The sequence below is a fragment of the Pyricularia grisea genome (genome assembly GCF_004355905.1).
Source record: "Pyricularia grisea strain NI907 chromosome Unknown Pyricularia_grisea_NI907_Scaffold_1, whole genome shotgun sequence".
NCBI lineage: Eukaryota > Fungi > Ascomycota > Sordariomycetes > Magnaporthales > Pyriculariaceae > Pyricularia > Pyricularia grisea.
Window position 1 is genome coordinate 3,126,989 of NW_022156716.1, and position 18,441 is coordinate 3,145,429.

Genomic DNA, 18,441 nt, shown 5'->3' on the forward strand with positions numbered 1-18,441 from the left:
CCTCTCCTGGAACGCACTCTTCTTTGCTACAACATGCCTTGTCAGTAAGCCCAGGGATGCTAACCTTTGTCACTGACGTGCCAAAGTGGCTGATGTCGTCGTTCCGTTCCCCCACATCAGGATGGAGCTTGGGCCTGCTCTAACTGAGAAACATCGCCACACACACTAGGACTTTATGCGTGTGTTTCGAACCCCTATTTTTTGTGGGTGATGTGTGCATGTTTATGCACGAAATGCGTAGTTCCCAATTTCCGCGAATATTAATTATCAAAGAATCCTACTGAGCCACACAGCTTGTTTCCGTAACATAGTAAGATTTCTTTTTTTTTTTTTTTTTTTTTTTTTTTTTTTTTTTTTTTTTTTGTTATTGCGGTAAAAAATCTGCAGTATTACAAATAAAAATAATATTACACACAAAATTCCTGAACATCAAAAGGACGGGTTTTCATTGCTGTTTCTTGCATGGGGGAAGTCCCCCGGCCGCAGCGGAAGCGGGAATGGACATGGCCCGATGACTTCCGAGGGTTCGACCCCGTTGCCGGAGGGTGGATGATATATCACAGTACGGTAAAAACGGGCCGCGCCAAAGAAAAAAAGTGTTTTTTTTTTTCTCTTTTGTTTTTTTCTGTGATCCCGGCAGAGGTAAACTGTTTCGGATGGTCCGAGCCTCCCTTGCCTGGCACTTGCTGGCAAGCACATGGGACGGGATGGAGTCGCTCGCGTGCCCCGACATGAGAGGTGGGGACTTGAGTTGAAATGCAGCCTGTGCAGGCAAGTTAAACGAGTAATCAACCCATTCAGCAGGCACGAGCAGTCTTGTTCTCTTCATCATTCATGCCGGTGCCTGTCGTACCCACCATGATCCACAAGTTCACCTCCCGGGAGAGAATCCGGGGGTTCCGTTCTCCAGGGTCATTGGTCTTGGAATTCAGTTATGTGGTCGAACCGTCGAGGTGAAGAGCAGTTCCCGTGTCAAACAAGCATCAACTCTGACAGCGAAACCCCTGCTTGCGCTGATAATATCTACTGTAACACTTACTTCGTACTGTATTGTAGCCTGACGGTCGACCGATTGAAAGTCTAGAAATAGATTCGAGGAACTCATAGTGGGTAGAGAACGTACGTAATAGGTAGTCTACGTAGTCAAGCCATAGGGGATTTGTCACAAAACACCCATAATCATTACTCTCCACCACCAATCAGTCGGGCTGCCCGAAAGGTTCAAGACCAAGGGATGCCCGTCGACAAAAAAACAAACAAATAGAAGGCAGGCAAACTGGTGAAAGAAAAGAAGTGAAAAAAGGGAAGGAAACAATCGCCCAAACCCTAGTCGACATGTGTGTCTACAGTCAGTCCATCACCTCAACTCCAACCTTGTTGAAATAAATGATGAGTTAGTAGATTACCGAGTAACTAGGAAGGAATATGTCAAAATCAAATGACGGGTGTCACCAAAGATGGTATGGAGCGAGCAGAGCAGAGCAACATAGGTATCAAAGCTGCAGGTCAACCCAGAGACTAGGTAGGTAGCCCCTGAAAAAGTGAGAGTGAGCCATGTTACTTCGGTACCAGCGGCCCACCTTCCGCTGCCTTGCATGTTCACCTGGACGTTTGCGTTGGTTAATGATGATGAATCCCAGAGGCAGCCCATCTAATTAACTACCAGTCCTAGTCACTTGTTTAGCAGGCTACATCTAACGTAGTAATCTATGGCAAAGTGTTTTCTGGAATCGGGAAAAAAGACAAGCGAGGACAAAAATAAAACCGAAAAAAATAAAAAAAATAAAAGGGGGGCGGAAGGGGGTGTGAGCATGGGATTAAGGGTCCGCACCATGGATATTGTTAGGGTAGCACGGGCTAAAGACATGGACCTTGACCAGAGATGCGGATACAAGATGCCAACGAAGCACGGTAGTTGTCTAGCCTAAACGGAATCTTGGGTATGGGCGATACTTTTTTTTTCGTTTCTTTCTTTTCATCCTTCCGCTGTCTTTTCAGGGTCCATAGCTTACACTGAGCGGGGGGTATAGGGAACGTTTGTTGTGCGAGATGTGTTGGTACTGAGTAGTGTCCACCAAGAATTTTCTTCTAGGTGTGTGAAGCAATTCATTGCTCCGTTCATGGTACCAAGCAACATTAGGTAACGCCCTCTAAATGTTAGAAATGGGTCAAATATCTGAAAGTCTGAGGCCTACCTTACCTACCTACCTAAGTAGTATGTAGGGTCCCATCTCATCGGGTATTGATCAAGGATTCTGCTCGTTTTGCAAAATGACAAACCTAACTTCATTACTTTGTAGGTTCCATTGCGAGAAAGCAGGCCTGTTCAGTGGAGAGGTCGGGTGGATAAACGGACTGGAACAGGTGTGACGTCCACTGCATGGGTAGTGCGGCGCAGTGCAACCCCTTGGCCCTTCTGGAAAAAGTTCTCGAAGCCTTCTCGAATGAATCGGTCTAATTTCGTTTCCCAAACCCACCCCGGCTGCGGTCCATTATGCACCAGCAGCAACCCGCCATTCTGGCCAACCAACTCTGTTTTTCTATCGTATTTTCTGTCAACCAGGCATAAATATGTCATGATCCTTTTTAATGGTGTATGATTCTTATTTGTAGTCCCAATCAAAAGTGGATGCTTCAATAACGGCTTTTTTTTCTTCTTCTTCTTCTTCTTGGTTCGTTTTGTACCAGACGGGGAGGGCGATGTGCTCCCAGCACTATAATGTATGACTGGCAAATGCACCTCCCCTTCTTTGTGCCATACGAAATTTTATCCGAGCTCGTTCTCTTTGGTTTGCAGATCCACGCCCCTACCGATGGTTTGAATGAAGGAGAGGTCGTGCATTGGGCAAGGGCGGGCTTCCGTTTCTCCGCCCACACGTCCGTGTCAGTGACGAGGTAATGACACAAGGCGGACACATGGAACTAAGGTAGGTAATTGAACTGCTGCTCGCTTGCAAGGGGTGGGAGGGACGATGCGGACTTGACAGGACTCGCAGCACATGCGGACGGACAGATAGATAGACAGGAGACAGATAGATGCAAGCAAAGCACAAACGCCCGCACGCACACACACGCGCACGGAACAAAACAATCCAAACAAAGTACGGTACCTTTCTATGTAAGTACCTACCTTAGGCATGTAAGTACCGTTCGTGCCCCTGTCCCTCTTCAAGGTCCGAGCGTCCTTCTGGAAACTGTGGAAAAGAATTTTGATGACAAGGCTGGTGGAAAAGGGATCTGCAATTGGTCGGAGCGTTGTACATGGGTAACGCACTGTCAATCTCTACGAGACACCATCTCGCGAAATGCTGCAACTGAACGCTTTGCTACATTGCATCTGAGGTAAAAGGGAAAGGCAGGTAGCCTGGTGGCATCACTCATCCGTATACGATGTGTTTAGCCAAGATTCCAGCGGATATTGTGCTATCTATGAGCACAGAAAACATAGAAGAGGCAATACAAAATCAAAATCCCGAGGGAGAGAAAAAAAAAAAAAAAAAAAAAAAAAAGGAGGCACAAATGGGAGAAAAAGACAACAGCATCCCAGGGGTCAAAGGCTAAGCAAACACTACGTGTAGACTGCTTTGATTGTTTGGCGGGGTCCAGCTGCTTGCTCGTTTGCAGGTGAAAACACAACTAAATTAACTGCGAACGAAGGGGCTACTCTAATCGGTTCATAATCTCGGAAGCGTCACGCCGCCGCAATCGCTAAAAGCCTCCGAGCCCGTTGCAACATTGGATCTGTTGATTGTGAGATATCTTTCCTCGGGAACAGGAGGCGTCATCGCGTGGAACATGAAATCGATCAGTGACCCAAGGTTCAGACACCTGGTCAATGTTCAAAACTAAGGTAAATAAATACCTGGGTATATAATCCGTATCAGATCTCTCGAGCTGCATGGTGTGAGGATGTTGCTTTGGCGGCTTGGCCCGCCCAGTCAAAAGTGCTTCATTATTACCTTAGATGCCTGCCTGCAGCCCCATACCGGGATATTTGGTCAAGGCTGTCACTGGGAGTGGTAGTAGTTAATTTACAAAAAATTTTGGGTGTTGAAGTTTGCAAAAATTAAAATTTGAACTTTGACAAGTTGGTGTCAGAGCCCCACATCTCCGTTCCTGTCGTTTGCTGTAGTATATGCGGTACATCTGTGAGGAAGTCGCCTGCCAAACCAGGGTAGGTACTTTACCAGGTCGATACGTGCTAACTGCCAAGGCAGTTTGATTTAGTTAGTAGGCAGATATGTAGGTAGGTACCTAGTTAGTCAAGCAAGAAATTACGAAAATTGACGACACAGAAACCCCCAAAATCTCCAGCGTTGAAAGCGCTATAATAGCATCAATGAAGAAAATTACCAGGGTAGCGATCCGTATCTCTTCCGATCGTTGCCCGTGTGCTCTTCAGCAAAAGAAGCACGGGCACTGGTGAATCCTGAAATGTTGCATTGTCCATCGATTCGCCGGCGCGGGACACTAAGACTGCAAGTCCCGAGTTGACCTGAGCCACCCCAGGCAGGGCCAGGCAGGACCCCCCTGTACATGTTCCAGACTAACGCCTAATTAGGACTAGCCCTCGACTCTTGGCACCTATTGATGCTGTTCATTTTTCTGCCATTATTTTTGGATCGATCCATCCCCTTGGAGCAGGAGGTGCCTTCAAAAAATCCATTTGCATCAACTGTTTACCTCACCTTCAACCATACCACCCAACCGTTGGTGCTGCCTTCAAACCTTTGTGTGGATCTCACTTCCTCCTCAGTGAATCCATCACGATCCGGCGACAACCTCAACTCAAGTCTGCCTCGAGTTACCATCGTCTTGGGTGTGAGGCAAACCATCAATCCGATTTACCTTGATACGGTACGTGTTCGCTGTCGACCCAACCGCGTTCTATTTTTTTTTTTTCTCCCTCCCTCGTTTCACTTCAGTACCTTCATCGGGGAAACCTGGAGACAGCTTTCAACTCCAGAGCTTAATCTTGTAGCTACTGCCTACTTTGATTGCCGCCATTCCAGGTCGCTTGGATAGAGTTCGAGGCTGCTTGTGAACTTGGTTAATGGCACTAGATCGAGGTCGCAAGCTCCGCCTGTTCCCAACACACACACTGTTTTGCTGCATCCTGAGGAGAGAGCATGTTAAGCTGACCAGTTTGGCGCATACTATACAGGCAACAACTACATTCGGTACCTCAGCATATTCCTCGATCGATCAAGCGGCCATCGCGCTTCTGCTCACGGCGACCACCCCGTGCCCATTGCTTTGAAGCTTGCGCAAACCCCTATCGAGAAGGATTCCGAGCCTTCACCCTGGACCAGTACTGCGCGGACAATAGGAGACGCCCTCTTGTTCTGGCTGCGTGGTCTAGACGGTAGTAGCAGGGGCACTGCGTTTAAGCACATTCTGGTTGTAGGAGTGCACTTGAGGAAGCGCAAACACACAGCAGCGGCTATTGTCAAAATCTGGACCTCGCGCGCGACCTTATACCACATATTGATCAAAGGCCAACTTCGACCAGGTCAGACGGATTGTCATATTGCCCGCTCCACGACTCTAGAGCATTTACATCATCGAAGTGGTATTGAGCTTGTCAGTGGCCCAAGCTCCTCAGGGGCAACGAGAGTATTCCAATATCTCTCCCACATCCCCCGCCCTGGTGAGTCTGAGTACAATTGCCCCTACTTTTGCTCTTGTCATTCTGAGATTAGTTGGTAAGCCTAGAAGTGGGCAACGCTCTCGAGGAGTATTTCTCTTCCTGCAGCTGTTGCACTTCTCTGATGTGGTTGGACTCATGATGAAATGCTCGAAGTGGTGTGCTAATATTCGTGCATTCGTAGGCAAGCAAAGCTTTGATTGCCTACTTTCGGCCTGTGTTATCGACTCGTGTAATCTTGAAGGCTTGAGTTCGCACAAGCGGGGGCCATGATCATGGATGCTCCAGTAACTAGCAGTGATATCCCAGGCCTCAGCAGCCTGGTAGATCAGAGAGTCACGCCCTCCCCCGTACCCTCCATGCATCTACCAGCGCCAGTACCTACACCTCCACATGGCCACCAAGAGCCTTTGCAGCTCCAACCACTTCAGCAATACCATCAGCTGACCCAGATGCCCATCGACCGCGCGGACTCACCGCACGGATCAGAGCATTCTCGGTACTCTGCACCACCGATGAACGGTAGTGCCATGGACAACAGTCGCCCATACGGTTCACCTTCAGCAATGCATGCTCCACTACATATCTCGCCGCCGACAAGTCTTCCCCTGGGCTCAAACATCTCATTACCTGCTATACAGCAGCCGATTCTGGCACCCGCCCCTCCTGCAATGATGTCCGTCTATCCGCCTGTCAATCAGCCCCCGCCCCCAGTGAAGGCATATCCTTGCAGCACTTGCGGAAAAGGATTTGCGCGGCGTAGTGATCTTGCTCGTCATGGTAAGCCTTTCTTGGCATCCAAACGCTCGTTAGGCGGTTCACTTGCTAACAAAAAACCCAAGAGCGCATCCACAGCGGCATCAGGCCGCATGTTTGCGATCACCCTGGCTGTGGAAAACAATTCATCCAGAGGTCTGCTTTGACGGTTCACATGCGTGTTCACACCGGCGAAAAGCCACACATGTGTGAACGTTGCGGCAAGGTACGCTAAAAAAGAAGCAACCCGATGATATCGTGATCAGATTACATGACTAGGCAGTGCTGACAGAACATGAACGACTGCAGCCATTCAGCGACTCGAGTTCTCTGGCCAGGCACAGGCGTATCCACTCAGGAAAACGTCCGTACAAGTGCCCGTACGCTAACTGCCAGAAAACCTTCACTCGACGTACGACACTGACGAGGCATCAGAACCACCACACCGGCACGATAGAAGAAGCAGCTTTGGCGACCCGGGAAGCATTGTCTCGGGATCCTAATACAACGGCACGACTAACGCCTGGTGCACACCATCGGTCGGATGGAGAGGCCGTTGTCACCTCCAACCATGCATCGCCCCTTACGACGCCTTCTCCTGCACACCGCACTCACTCAATGTCCCCGTCCCATGAGTTGGCCGGCATTCACACCTTGCAAACCCAATATCCGAACAGCTCTCTCCCGAGCCATCTCAGAAGCGACGTCCACATTGCTAGCCCTACATCAACTACCTCCTCCGGATACAACGGCAATCGCCCCACGTCACACCCGAGCGGCTATGGGCCGCCTTCGGTTCTGGAGCCCAGTATTGAGACCCGCCCAGGTCCTGGCAGTGCAACCGGGAGCCCTCATATGGGCAGCGTAGGCTGGCAGTCTCCGTCGCATGCGGGCTCTCCTTCGCACAGTGCAAGTGGCTTTGTCTATCCGGACCCCGAGGCGTATCCTGGTCACGCCGGCTTATCAGGAAACTTGGGGTCTCTGTTTTACGGCAGTGCTGTTAATTCTACGCGAGCTGGAAGCTCTGAACCAGGCCAAGGGGGTGATTACCCCAAGCCAAGGACCAGTGAACTGTGGGCATCTGCTCAGTGAGATAGGGTTGGGAGCTGTCGCGATCAAAAGTTCCAGGACCATCTCCTCGGGCCTCATCTAAACCTTTCGCTGTGATAGCACCGTTCTGAGGCTATACGTACCAGCGCCTCATGTTTGCGCCGAAAATTATGATACTCGCATTCAGCAGTGGTGTTCCGCAAACCCGTGTTGTTGACATGCACGATAAATCTGCTGACGCTGCATCAGCTCTCGTCTAAGATGCCATCGGATGATGAACAACCTATTCCGGATTTTCCGGGCTTATTCACCATCGACCCCTTTATGATTCGAATTTTTTTGCTATCCCCTGCGCCACCACAAGGTGCCTAATATTGGGTCACAAATATACCCGCAACGTCCTCTTTTTCTTTTCGCTCGTTTTCTTATCATTTGTTGCAGTCGATATACTCCAAACATATCTCCCTTTTTTTTTGTCTCTTTCTTTTGTCAAGAATGAAATAGGTTTATAGAACGGGATCGGTGGACTTCGCAGACGGGATAAAATTGGGGGCACATGCCATCTTCCATGAAGCCCGTTGGCTTCGGTGTTAAGGATTGCACTTTTACTATTCCGTTATTATCCCCTGCCTCTCTTGTTTATTTTTTGGTTTGTTTTCTTTTATGCAAACTCTTACCCCCCAAAAAGATGTATAGCTGAGTTGGTCATGCATTGAGCTTCAGGGGAGGGAATGGCTCTGTATTTTTGGCTTCCTGGAAGCTCGAGTGGTGGGTTGTCTACAAGTATTTATCAATTAACCAGTGTCAAGAAGGCAGGCAAGCAAGCCACATCATAATAGCAAAAGCTTTTACTATGCGGGTCACGTGTGCCGAGAGTTTTATGACAGTCCACGCTAAGTTTTGCATCACGACACTAGTGGGCAAGCCAGATTTACTCAAAACGTGGACCCTTCGGTCCAGGCACCGCCGGCTTTCCCTTTGATGTCAGCCGTTGGTCTCGTGGCTGGTATACATGCGTCCTTGATCAGACCATTTTTCACCCCTGATATTGCTGGGGGAGGGGCTGAAGTAGGTGCGTCATCAGAAGTTGTGCAAGCGAGGTTATTTTCTGATTACTATTCAAGCGGCAAGTCTCACACTAGGGAACCTGGCAACAGCGATGCAAGTCTCCGCACCCATGCAAGGGTTTTTTATATACGATTTATGTGATTGGGGCGTTTACCTGAGAACAAAAGTGATCTGGACGAGTACGCAGACATGATACGGGGTGGAGGGGGTTAAATCTCTTTTTTTATTTCGCGACGGATGCATTCTGTTCATCGGCAACAGCTGCAGTACACAAGTGGTGAGAGTCGGCGTTTCACCGACGTGCCCCCTTTGGGGCTGTCTTGGCCGGCTTTCCTGCACGGCAAAGCTCTATCGCTCAAGTCTAATCATGTCGGGGACCCATCCCCAGCTGGTCTGATATCTTGGGAGATTCCTTTTTTTTTTCTTTTTTTCTTGTTTACTTTCCTTTTCTTTTTACTTTGGGTTGTCGGGCTTAGACAAAGTCATTGAACATATGCGCTCTTCCTCTTCCCCCCATCAGGGAAGTGTAGATTTGTGTCAGCCAGGTATCACAATGGCCACTTTCAAGGTTGACATATATTCTGACACGGCTTGTCCTTGGTGTTATGTGGGTAACAAGTCTTTGGAATCAGCCATTACCGACTTCACCAGCCAACACCCAGAAGCATCGTTTCAACTCGTATGGCATCCATTTTTTGTTTTTCCAAACGTCAAGGGATCAAGTGAGTAAAGACAAGACAAGACAAAAAAAAACAAAAAAAAAAAAAAAAAAAAAAAAAAAAAAAAAAAAAAAAAAAAAAAAAAAAAAAAAACACAAATAAAGATGTCTTGTGCCCGCCTTTCCCCGCCTCAAACCACCCCCCCTGGATTTAAAACCTACGTGGGATACTCACAATGACACCCTTGGTCCGTGAGGAAAAATAATAGCGTACACATATCGGGAGATCTACACCAGGGCCCACGGACCGGCCCGTGCGGCTGATTTCTTTCGACGTCTCGAGGTCGCCGGCGCCCCGCTGGGCATATCGTTTGACTGGCAAGGCAGGACGGGCGACATGGCCGCGTCCCACAAGCTCCTCCTCTGGGCCTCGGAGATGAGCAGCAGCGGCCACCAGGACGGCGCCGCATCGCTGGGGCTGGAGGAGGATCTGTATCCGTCGCCACCCGGATCGCCGAGAGCAGGGGCTGCAGGAGCAACAACAACAACAGCAGCAGCAGCAGCAGCCGACGACGACAACGATGAGGAAGACGGCCGAACACCGTTAAGGCGTCTGATCTCTGCATTCTACCGCGGAGTGTTCGAGCAGGGTCGCAGCATATCCGACAGGGGCTTTCTCGCGTCCGCTGCCGTGGACGCGGGCCTGGCGGGTGATCAGGAGCAGGCGCTCCGGTGGTTGGACGCGGCTGAGGCGGACGACATGTTGGCGGAGCGCACGGCGGCCATCCCGGACGAGGTCTCGGCGGTGCCGTGCTTTGTGGTCCAGGACAAGTTCCAGGTGGGAGGGGCGCAGCCGCCCGATGTGTTTTTGCAGGTCTTTGAGAGGATACAACGCGAACAACTGTCGTCGTTGGCGGGATCATGATGCGGGCGGGAATCAAAACAATAAGAGAAAAGTTGCAGATTTGCCACGAAAAGATTTCCGATTTGTTCCTCAAAGCCATTATAGACGTCCCTATCTAGCGTTCCCTTATATGTATGTACGAAGCGGCATTCAAACAAGACAATGTTATTCGAGTACACATTACAGAGCCTCAATATAGACACGACTTGTTTGCATTATAGTCCTTGAGGGTATCTAGTTTCTGATTTAAAAAGGGGGAAAAACAAACAGAACGCTTCAAATGCAACCACCCTAACCCAACCCAACCCTAAATGACGATATCCTTTGTAACCAAACCATACTGTATATATTTTGTTTTCATTCCCAGCCTCCTTAACGCCTATATGTCAAATCTCTAGCAGTGCACTGAGGTAAACCAGATAAAAAAAATATAAATAAAAATCCTACACGCTTCGTCTCACTTTCAACCAGCCCAACCACATCAACTACTTCTTGATGTGGTCGAAATTCTTGAGAAGCCCAGCCATGTGAACATTTGTCATCTTCTTGATGTTGACGGCCCTCTTCTTGTTCTTCTTGGTGTCCTTGGCGACGGCGTGGACCTTGAGCTGAGGGTCGTCGCTGGTGGGCTTTTGGCCGGCAGCAGCTAGCTTGCGCACAATATCCTCGAGGGGAGGGACCTCGACGCGGTGCCACATGAGCTTGAACTCGGCGTCGACTTCGTGGTGCAGCGACGGGTCGTCGATCCACACGGTCCTCGCCACGCCGTCCTTCTTGGTCCGCACAACCAGCAGTTTGTGTGCCTTTTCGAGCTTGGTGATGGTCTCGTCGCAGCTGGGCCAGCCGTCCTTGAGATCCTTGACGCTGACGCCCTGCGCCGTCTTGCGCTCGCTGAGGTACCTGAGCAGCGACGTCTCGTCCTTGACGCCCGGGATCAAGGGAAGGTGCTCATACTTGCCCGTCTTCCAGGCGTTCTCCGGATCTGCCGCCTCTGCCTTGGGATCCCGGATGAAGTTGACCTTTGTATGGGCCTTCAGCGTCTCGACGACGGCCCGCTTGAAATTGTCGTCGCGCCGATGCAGGTTGACGTGGCCGAGCACGTCGTCCAGCGTCTTGGGCTTGCCGTGCTCCTTGAGGTTGTCGACAATGTAGATAATATTGGATCCCAGCTCCGTTCCGTAGCCCGTTTGTGCCGGCTGCGAGAAGATGGTGGCCGTGGTCTCGCGCTTGACCTTTTTCGGTGTCGAACCCGATCCGTCGTTGCCTGGCGCCGCAGATGTTGTCGAGGTTACCGACGGTGATGGCGAGGGCGGCGGTCGTTTGAGGCTGTTGGTCTTTGAGGCACCGCTCAATTTGGATGCCGCGCCTGCCAGGCTCGCGGCCATGGCCTTTTGCTGGCGCTCTAGAAACGACGACATTGTTGCGGTTGTGTCCTTTTTGTCTTTCTTTTCTTCTTTTTCTTTGCCCTCGTGGGCACCCGAAGCCGACCGTTGTGCGATGTGCCCGATTGAAAAGATAGGGTCGCGGTGATAGTCGACGTCGGGTTTGGACCGCGTGCAACAAAGAGAAAGAAAAAAAGAGATGGCGTGGAACGTGTGATGGAATCAGATTGTAGAATGAGTCGCTGTTACCACCGGAACTTGATGGTGTGGAGAGAGTGACGTTCCAGATTGAGAAATATTATGTAAACGAGGCTAGAATCGGTCGGATTCGCAGGTTTATGGTCGCACAGTATTGCCGATTTTTTACGATGATCGTTCGTATTCAAGACAATTTGATGATTGATCTGATCGGTCTAAATCAAGAAAGAGCAAAATTGCTAGTATACAATCGGTTTCTTGACTTTTTTATTTTTTAATTTTTTTTTCTTGGACAGAGCAAGAGATGTAGAGAGACCATCGACAAAGATGGCAGAGGGGACTGGAACTGTCTTTGTCATGTGTTTTTTGTTATGTACATGCTCTTGCAGATTGACGGCTACGCGAGCGAGCGAGCTATTTGTTAATGTTCAATAAACCCTCGCAGTCACCTGCTTTGTACGAAATCAATTCTGGTCAATGACCAACCTCCTGCTGCTGTCAAGGTAACCCAAAGCAAGCTGCAGGTTCACTGACTGCATATGCACAGCGTAAAAAACTGCACCGTTCCGAACATGTTCCCTTGCTGTCCACACCACCACTTTTGGCTCTACTGCAAGTTGGTGAAGGTAGGTTTTGGTCTATTAAAAAATCGCTATCTTGCGAGGCCGTATCTCGACACGCTCAAAGACCCCTTCTCGGCAGTTTGGTGCAGCATAAAAATGGGCGAGCCACACCAACATACAAATCTCCAACCATGCGGTTGCGCCTTATCCAGTCACCTCTTCTTTTGCTCACTCTGACTTTAGGAGGAAGCCCTACAGAAAAAGGTAGTGGAATCAAGAACAATCAAGGTCTGTTGAGCGCAACCGCATAAGCTTTATATTGTCCTGCATCGTCAAGGTCTTTGGTCCACCTGATCGCGCATTTAACTATATTCCGTAAATAATAATAACAACCACAAGCCAATCTAAGCGGAGGCTGTTTGCTGCTGCTGCTGCAGGTACTGGTACGCGGCGTAGGCGGCAAGACCACCGATGAGGATGACAGCGTACAGCCCGATGCCCATGCCCGAAGCGGCGCCCGTTTGGGCCTGTGGTGCCAGAGAGCCCGAGCTGTGTGTCTTTGGTGTAGGGTCGCCGGCCTGTAGGGAGAGAAAGATTTGGCCCGGTGTTAGCAAAAGAAAAAACGACAAAACAATGCACAACATAGGAGGGGTAAATAGAGGGAGGGGCGCCTGGAAGACGCAGTCAAGATGATGATGAATATGAACACAAACGTACCTTGCGCTCGAGCTTGCCAACAAGTAGAGTGTCTAGTGTCTCGCGGGCCTCGTCACTGTGGCCGACGTCCTCGAATGCCTCCGTCGCATCCTGACCGCCTACATCCAGCATGACCTCCTCGCCACCACTGTAAAATGATTGTTAGTTTTCTCTCCTTTCTATCATCCCTTGATGAAACGTCTCTGCCCGCATTGTATAGGTCGAGATCCTATTCGAGGTTGAAAAAGGCGTTGCTTACGGGTGCTCGTCGACAAACTTGGTGGCATCGTAGACCTTGTCGTGGATCACCATGAAGAGGTCCTTCTTGGTGTTGTGCTCAGCCACATCCTGGTACGTGAACGTCTTCTCGGCCATTTTGTCTGTAGTTGTGTTTTTTTTTTTTTTTTTTTTTTTTTTTTTTTTTTTTTTTTTTTTTTTTTTTTTTTTTTTTTCTTTTTTATCTCCTTTGTGATCTCTTGCGTCGTTCAGCCGTTCAAGATGCAATAGTTTTTGCGTGGCTTTTGCTTCGAAGAGGTTTTTGATTTGGCTGGCAGGATAAGGACGTCCGACAATACCGAATTTGAAATGGGACCGGGGATAGATAGGATTGGACAGTTGGCACAAGTAGGTCCAACCTATTGTAGAGAAGAAGGTTTTAGTTTCTGGTACGTCGGATTCGGAGTAGAACATACCCCCGTTTCGGTTCTCGCCAGACAAAGAGATTACATGTGGGAATTCCGTGCCCACTTCTTTAACCCCCCGCGGTCTCGCTGGAAATCAGGCCGACGGGATTGGCCCATTCTCTCTCGGGTGAGCTGGGTAAAACTGGGGCCAGGGTACAGCTACACCTACCTAGCTAGTAGGCTACCCTGCCCAACCCTGCCGTACCCGTCAAGCTGTCTACCTACTAGATAATAGTACTCCCGATTTCCGACAGAATTCCATCAAGAGAACGGGATTACTATTCGTAGGTCTCCAATCTGCCTTACTATAATTAATTTAATATCTCTCAACTAGGTAGCCTAGCATAAAAGTGATCATTCGTTGCGTCTATTCTGCGCCGCCCCACAACCTGCATAACCCCGTCCTCAGTACAAAACAGCCCGTCAAGCTAAAGGCTCGCCGCGTCTTATCTTTTCTGTTACTGTCCGCTGCATATACTCCGAAGATTCCTACTTCAGCTTGCATGGGCTTTCCGCCAATTTATGAAAACAAAAAGGGCCGGGTAGGTAGGTATATACGTAGTTTCTGTAGGTTTTCGGTCCATCTACGTAGTAGTACCCGCAGACAATAAATGCAACACAAAACCCCTCAACCGACTAAGAACACCGAGCCGAGGATCACCTAGGTCCAATAGGCATTGACACATCTCTAATTCTCGTCCAAACTCACTCTGGATCGTATACCGACCGTATTTAACATGACTAACAAAGCAAGCCGATATAGAGTTAGCAACTATCTAATATCATGCGTTTGGTCATACCACGTACACTTTCATCATTTTCGTGTCACATTGGTCGGCATTCCATGTCATTTGAGCTGTCCAAGTCCGTATCTCTTCAGGCTGGGTTTATTTCTACCTCCAACCTTTCAAAATAACTCCGTCACATTTGCGAGTCATCAGTCAACTTGCTAGCAGTATATACGTAGTAAATGCCGAACGGTCAACATAGTCGTCCATGAGTGGATCCCCCCACTCGTTCCCAGACGCTTCCATCAACAGAAAGCTTACCACCTCCGAGCATCCCGCGAGTGAATGACAAGTCAAGACCGATGACACCGGAATCCAGAGTTTTATCCCTCCTCTTCCCTCCCCTTCGTTCTCTTAGCATCGTTGAACATCTTATGCCTGACGCCTGCCCCCACCGATATCCTGCCCCAACCGATAACTTGCGACCTTGTCCCACTCGATCTTCTGGCGGGTTACCGGTAGTTGCCTCCTGAGGCCCTTGAAAGCCCCTTCGCTGAGGTCTGTGAAGCCCCGGTTTAGTTCCTCCTGATACTTCTTCTCGCTGCTACCAATCTCCTTTACGATCCCACTGCCAGTGGCCGAGGGTATCGTGATAGTCGTGGCCTTGTCCGTCAGAAGTCGAACGTTGCCGTCCTCGTAGTAATGCACATCGACTTTGATCGAACCCTCGAGGGCTCCTGATGCAGGGTCAATCGTGTACAGAGATCGCCACCGCCCGTTCCTGGTGTGAGCAAGCATTAGTTAACTGCTTCACTCACCAATGGATGAATTCTTTCGCCTTGGAAATTCCGGTTCGTTACATACCAGAAGTTATTCGGGCTGTACTTGTTGGCCACGATTATAATGGCCAGCTTAGAATCGCTCTCAATGGGGTAAACACCGTACGCGGCGTTGGGGAAATGTTCGCTGACATAGGGACCTAAGCTCTTCAAGGTGGATTTTCTGTGACTTTTCTCAGCTCTCGTGATCATGGTATGTTCTTTGGTAGGCCTGGGTTTGCGCGCGTGCTTACACCAGGTCTAAATGTGTGCTCTCCAGTACATAGCTTTGAACGGCACTGGCTTTCTATCCTAATTGTCAGAGCTCTGTGCATTTGGTGTTGTCCCGTACCTCAACTGCTCACCTGGGTTGCGTGGTCAAAGGCAAAGCTCGATGAGCTCTCCACATCGTAGTAGCGTCCGTCTCCTAGCGAGTTGTGGGCGCTGACGATGACCTTTTGACTTCCTCCAGGCAGCTTCACCGTGGTGAATTGCTCCTCGTTGTACCTCTCGAATGCAGGTGCGAGCTTTGAAACAACGTTCGCATCGCTGGATGATATGGACTTGATGTCTATGCGCCGGGTTCTTAGCTGTTTGATCGATCAATGGAAATGCGGTCATGTCAGGCAGACGTACCGGCGACGACATCTGCGAGCTACATATTCCACAGAGAGAACATGTCAGCCTTGACGATTGCGTAGCAACTCATCATACAGAGGCACAGTGCCTACCTCGCCTGGCGGAGCTCCTTCGAGGAACTCGGAGAGTATTGAAATGCGATCGTCCGACATTGTGGGCGAGGGGTTAAAGGTAGCTCGGGAAATGGATACAAGATAATACGTTTAGAGCTCCAGGCCCGCGAACTTGTGTTGTCTTGACCGGCGCTATTGCTACCTGAAGATAGCTGTCGGTCGTGGACGAATGGAGCGTCCACATTGTCGGAGTAGGCGACTGACTGATTGCGGGGCAAAATCAAACGCGAAGGGATCCTAGTACTGACAGCTATGATGGAATTTGCCAAGAATCCATACCTACCCTGCATCAATTACCACCTGTATCGGAAGTCTTAACTTTGGTTTGGATTTTTATTTTGGTTTGCCGTCAGTCCAAATTCCGTCAAGATTACCAGTGGCATGAAAACGAACACAGGTATTCGGATGCAAAGGCTCATGCTAACTGGTATCGAGCAGATATGAACGCTGTAGTTTTGCAAATGTAAGGATGGAAGACCTGAACCCCGGGAATGGACCCGCTACGATGTAATATGGCAATAAAAACGACCCATAACGAGATTGGATTCTTTTCTGCCACCAACTAGACCGTTGCATCTTTGAACTGAAAGAGCCCGTCGTCTTCACTACGCCTAATACTCCATAACTCTCTTGATCCTGTCATAGACTCCTGCGGTTGAAGTAGGTCAATACTTGTTATGGAGCAAAACCTTTGGCTTGGGACAACTTACTGGAAGCATCTGGGGCATTGAACTTTTCAAAAGCCAGAGGCGTGGGTATGCTCCATCCAGCAACCCTCTCGACCGGAGCCTCGAGTCTATTGAACGTATCGGCATCTTCCTGGATGCTCGCCGCAACCTCGGCTCCAACTCCTTGGTTTATCATGGATTCGTGTACGACGATGGCCCTGCCCGTTTTGCGGACGCTTTCAAAGACGCATTCCTTATCCCATGGATAGATGGTTCTCAAATCGATCAACTCGACGCTGATACCCAGATCCTTTTCTGCCATGGCGATTGCATTTTGGCAGATGTACAGCGGTTGGCCATACGAGATAATGGTAAGGTCCTTGCCCTCCTTTAGGACCTCGGCTTTGGAAATTGGCAGCGTGTACGACGCCACCGGCACCTGCTCGACGGCAGCACGGTACAGCACCTTGGGCTCCATGAACACAACGGGATCGTTGCTCTTGATCGCGGCGAGCAGGAGGCCCTTGGCCTGGACCGGTGACCGCGGCATGACGACTCGGAAGCCGGGTATGTGCGTAAACAGGCTCTCGGGGCTCTGCGAGTGGTAGAGTGCACCGTGGCCGACCAGCCCGCATGGCATGCGAACAGTCAAGCCTCCAGCGCTCCTGCCGTTGGCGCCATCTCTATACCTGAACTTGGCGGCCTCGTTGACCATCTGGTCAAATGCCGGGAAGACGTAGTCGGCGAATTGTATTTCAGCCACTGGCCTCATCCCCTCGGCGGCCATGCCGATAGCAAATCCCATAATACCCTGCTCGCACAACGGCGTGTTGAAGACCCGCTCCCCCCCGTGCTTTTCCGCGAGACCCATGGAGCAGCGGAAGACTCCGCCGAAGGCAACGTCCTCGCCGAAAAGCATCACTGACTCGTCCTCAGCGAGGGCTGTTGAGAGGGCATCGTTGATGGCCTGAAAGAGGTTCATGCGCTTGGTAGCGCCATTCCTGACCTCGGGCGACAATTCCGGGTTGCTAAGCGCCGTCTGGGAGCTGTGGGCGAGGAGAGGGGTCGTCGAGTAATCTATCGGTACGTTGAGCCTTGCATTTGGTGGGTGAGTCGAGTACAATCGTTGCCTCTGCGGTTTGGATATGGACGAGACTGCAGGTCGTGAAATAGCCAAGAAGCCCCTGAGAGGTTTCGCGACTGCTGTGGCATTCATTGTGAATACCGATATGGGGGAAATGTGGAAAGTGATGTGAATATTCAAGAAGCGCGCCTTCAATTACTGAGAAATGACAGAGCCCATGCCCTGTGAAGGTTTTTGCAGTAACAAGATTACTTTACTATATTGAAACAAGTATGTTGTACCTGCAAAGTACGGAAATTGTTTGTTTTGTTTGTCTTGTTTGTCCGCTAATTCTGGTTATAGTGTGTGTCGTGAGGCTGGATACATAACTCCGTTAGCTTCCCTAAAGGTAAGCTGGTAGGTTCTCAAGTAACCGAATTGGTCGCCAGTGATGTCAAGTCGGCTTGCGACGGCCATTCGCGGTCCAATGCAGGAGTTCATGCATCACCCTCCCGCTTCCCCCGCACCACCAGATCTGGACCCATGTAACTCAGGCTAGCCAACCCGCGGGACCTACCCTGGACCATGTTCTCCGCGGACACTAGCATGATTAGATTGTTGCCCGGCCGACGCCAGCGTCGTAACTATCGCCTTGGCCGAAACAGGAAATCTTTCAACATTCCAAGTTTCTGGCCCATCAACGGCGCGGCAGACCAAGTTACTTTTTGACTGTGTAAGAAGACGACACCATAAGCCCGCATTCATTTGAGACACGGCTGGTCTCCTGCACCCCCGATCTGGATCTAC

The 18,441-nt window shown here is 49.9% G+C and overlaps 6 protein-coding genes across 6 annotated transcripts; 2 read left to right on the forward strand and 4 right to left on the reverse strand.

The window, feature by feature from the left end:
* Positions 1–4,672: 4,672 nt before the first annotated feature.
* PgNI_00924 (uncharacterized protein) lies at positions 4,673–8,309 on the forward strand. The gene is made up of 5 exons (XM_031121001.1): positions 4,673–4,857; positions 5,165–5,650; positions 5,832–6,427; positions 6,490–6,629; positions 6,713–8,309. Exons 3-5 carry the CDS (start codon positions 5,917–5,919, stop codon positions 7,493–7,495), a joined length of 1,434 nt encoding a protein of 477 aa, XP_030986586.1. The 5' UTR covers positions 4,673–4,857; positions 5,165–5,650; positions 5,832–5,916; the 3' UTR covers positions 7,496–8,309.
* Positions 8,310–9,074: 765 nt separating this feature from the next.
* On the forward strand, positions 9,075–10,104 carry PgNI_00925 (uncharacterized protein; the record flags this gene model as incomplete). Its single annotated transcript, XM_031121002.1, has 2 exons — positions 9,075–9,243; positions 9,449–10,104. 2 exons carry the CDS (start codon positions 9,075–9,077, stop codon positions 10,102–10,104), a joined length of 825 nt encoding a protein of 274 aa, XP_030986587.1.
* A 464-nt stretch (positions 10,105–10,568) lies between these two features.
* PgNI_00926 (uncharacterized protein) lies at positions 10,569–11,501 on the reverse strand (the record flags this gene model as incomplete). Its single annotated transcript, XM_031121003.1, has 1 exon — positions 10,569–11,501. One exon carries the CDS (start codon positions 11,499–11,501, stop codon positions 10,569–10,571), a length of 933 nt encoding a protein of 310 aa, XP_030988152.1.
* A 618-nt stretch (positions 11,502–12,119) lies between these two features.
* PgNI_00927 (uncharacterized protein) lies at positions 12,120–13,336 on the reverse strand. Its single transcript, XM_031121004.1, has 3 exons — positions 13,182–13,336; positions 12,944–13,070; positions 12,120–12,804 (listed from the first exon to the last, which is right to left on the reverse strand). The coding sequence occupies exons 1-3, from the start codon at positions 13,295–13,297 to the stop codon at positions 12,631–12,633; spliced, it is 417 nt and encodes a 138-aa protein (XP_030986787.1). The 5' UTR covers positions 13,298–13,336; the 3' UTR covers positions 12,120–12,630.
* Positions 13,337–14,269: 933 nt separating this feature from the next.
* PgNI_00928 (uncharacterized protein) lies at positions 14,270–16,078 on the reverse strand. Its single transcript, XM_031121005.1, has 7 exons — positions 15,883–16,078; positions 15,788–15,806; positions 15,517–15,722; positions 15,406–15,458; positions 15,198–15,335; positions 14,413–15,114; positions 14,270–14,346 (listed from the first exon to the last, which is right to left on the reverse strand). Exons 1-6 carry the CDS (start codon positions 15,940–15,942, stop codon positions 14,766–14,768), a joined length of 825 nt encoding a protein of 274 aa, XP_030988154.1. The 5' UTR covers positions 15,943–16,078; the 3' UTR covers positions 14,270–14,346; positions 14,413–14,765.
* Positions 16,079–16,204: 126 nt separating this feature from the next.
* On the reverse strand, positions 16,205–17,996 carry PgNI_00929 (uncharacterized protein). The gene is made up of 2 exons (XM_031121006.1): positions 16,614–17,996; positions 16,205–16,552 (listed from the first exon to the last, which is right to left on the reverse strand). Exons 1-2 carry the CDS (start codon positions 17,785–17,787, stop codon positions 16,515–16,517), a joined length of 1,212 nt encoding a protein of 403 aa, XP_030988155.1. The 5' UTR covers positions 17,788–17,996; the 3' UTR covers positions 16,205–16,514.
* Positions 17,997–18,441: the final 445 nt, after the last annotated feature.

What these genes read in the sequence shown, in the direction of transcription:
- PgNI_00929 (XM_031121006.1), bottom strand. Translation starts at nt 17,787, where the DNA reads ATGAATGCCACAGCAGTCGCGAAACCTCTCAGGGGCTTCTTGGCTATT. An exon ending in CAATGCCCCAGATGCTTCCA is followed by an intron (nt 16,553 to 16,613) that starts GTAAGTTGTCCC and finishes CTTCAACCGCAG; the next exon opens with GAGTCTATGACAGGATCAAG.
- PgNI_00928 (XM_031121005.1), bottom strand. Translation starts at nt 15,942, where the DNA reads ATGTCGGACGATCGCATTTCAATACTCTCCGAGTTCCTCGAAGGAGCT. An exon ending in AGCACACATTTAGACCTGGT is followed by an intron (nt 15,336 to 15,405) that starts GTAAGCACGCGC and finishes GAAAAGTCACAG; the next exon opens with AAAATCCACCTTGAAGAGCT. An exon ending in TACAGCCCGAATAACTTCTG is followed by an intron (nt 15,115 to 15,197) that starts GTATGTAACGAA and finishes TGCTCACACCAG; the next exon opens with GAACGGGCGGTGGCGATCTC.
- PgNI_00924 (XM_031121001.1), top strand. Translation starts at nt 5,917, where the DNA reads ATGATCATGGATGCTCCAGTAACTAGCAGTGATATCCCAGGCCTCAGC. An exon ending in TAGTGATCTTGCTCGTCATG is followed by an intron (nt 6,428 to 6,489) that starts GTAAGCCTTTCT and finishes AAAAAACCCAAG; the next exon opens with AGCGCATCCACAGCGGCATC. An exon ending in TGTGTGAACGTTGCGGCAAG is followed by an intron (nt 6,630 to 6,712) that starts GTACGCTAAAAA and finishes GAACGACTGCAG; the next exon opens with CCATTCAGCGACTCGAGTTC.
- PgNI_00927 (XM_031121004.1), bottom strand. Translation starts at nt 13,297, where the DNA reads ATGGCCGAGAAGACGTTCACGTACCAGGATGTGGCTGAGCACAACACC. An exon ending in AAGTTTGTCGACGAGCACCC is followed by an intron (nt 13,071 to 13,181) that starts GTAAGCAACGCC and finishes ATCATTTTACAG; the next exon opens with TGGTGGCGAGGAGGTCATGC. An exon ending in TTGGCAAGCTCGAGCGCAAG is followed by an intron (nt 12,805 to 12,943) that starts GTACGTTTGTGT and finishes CTCTCCCTACAG; the next exon opens with GCCGGCGACCCTACACCAAA.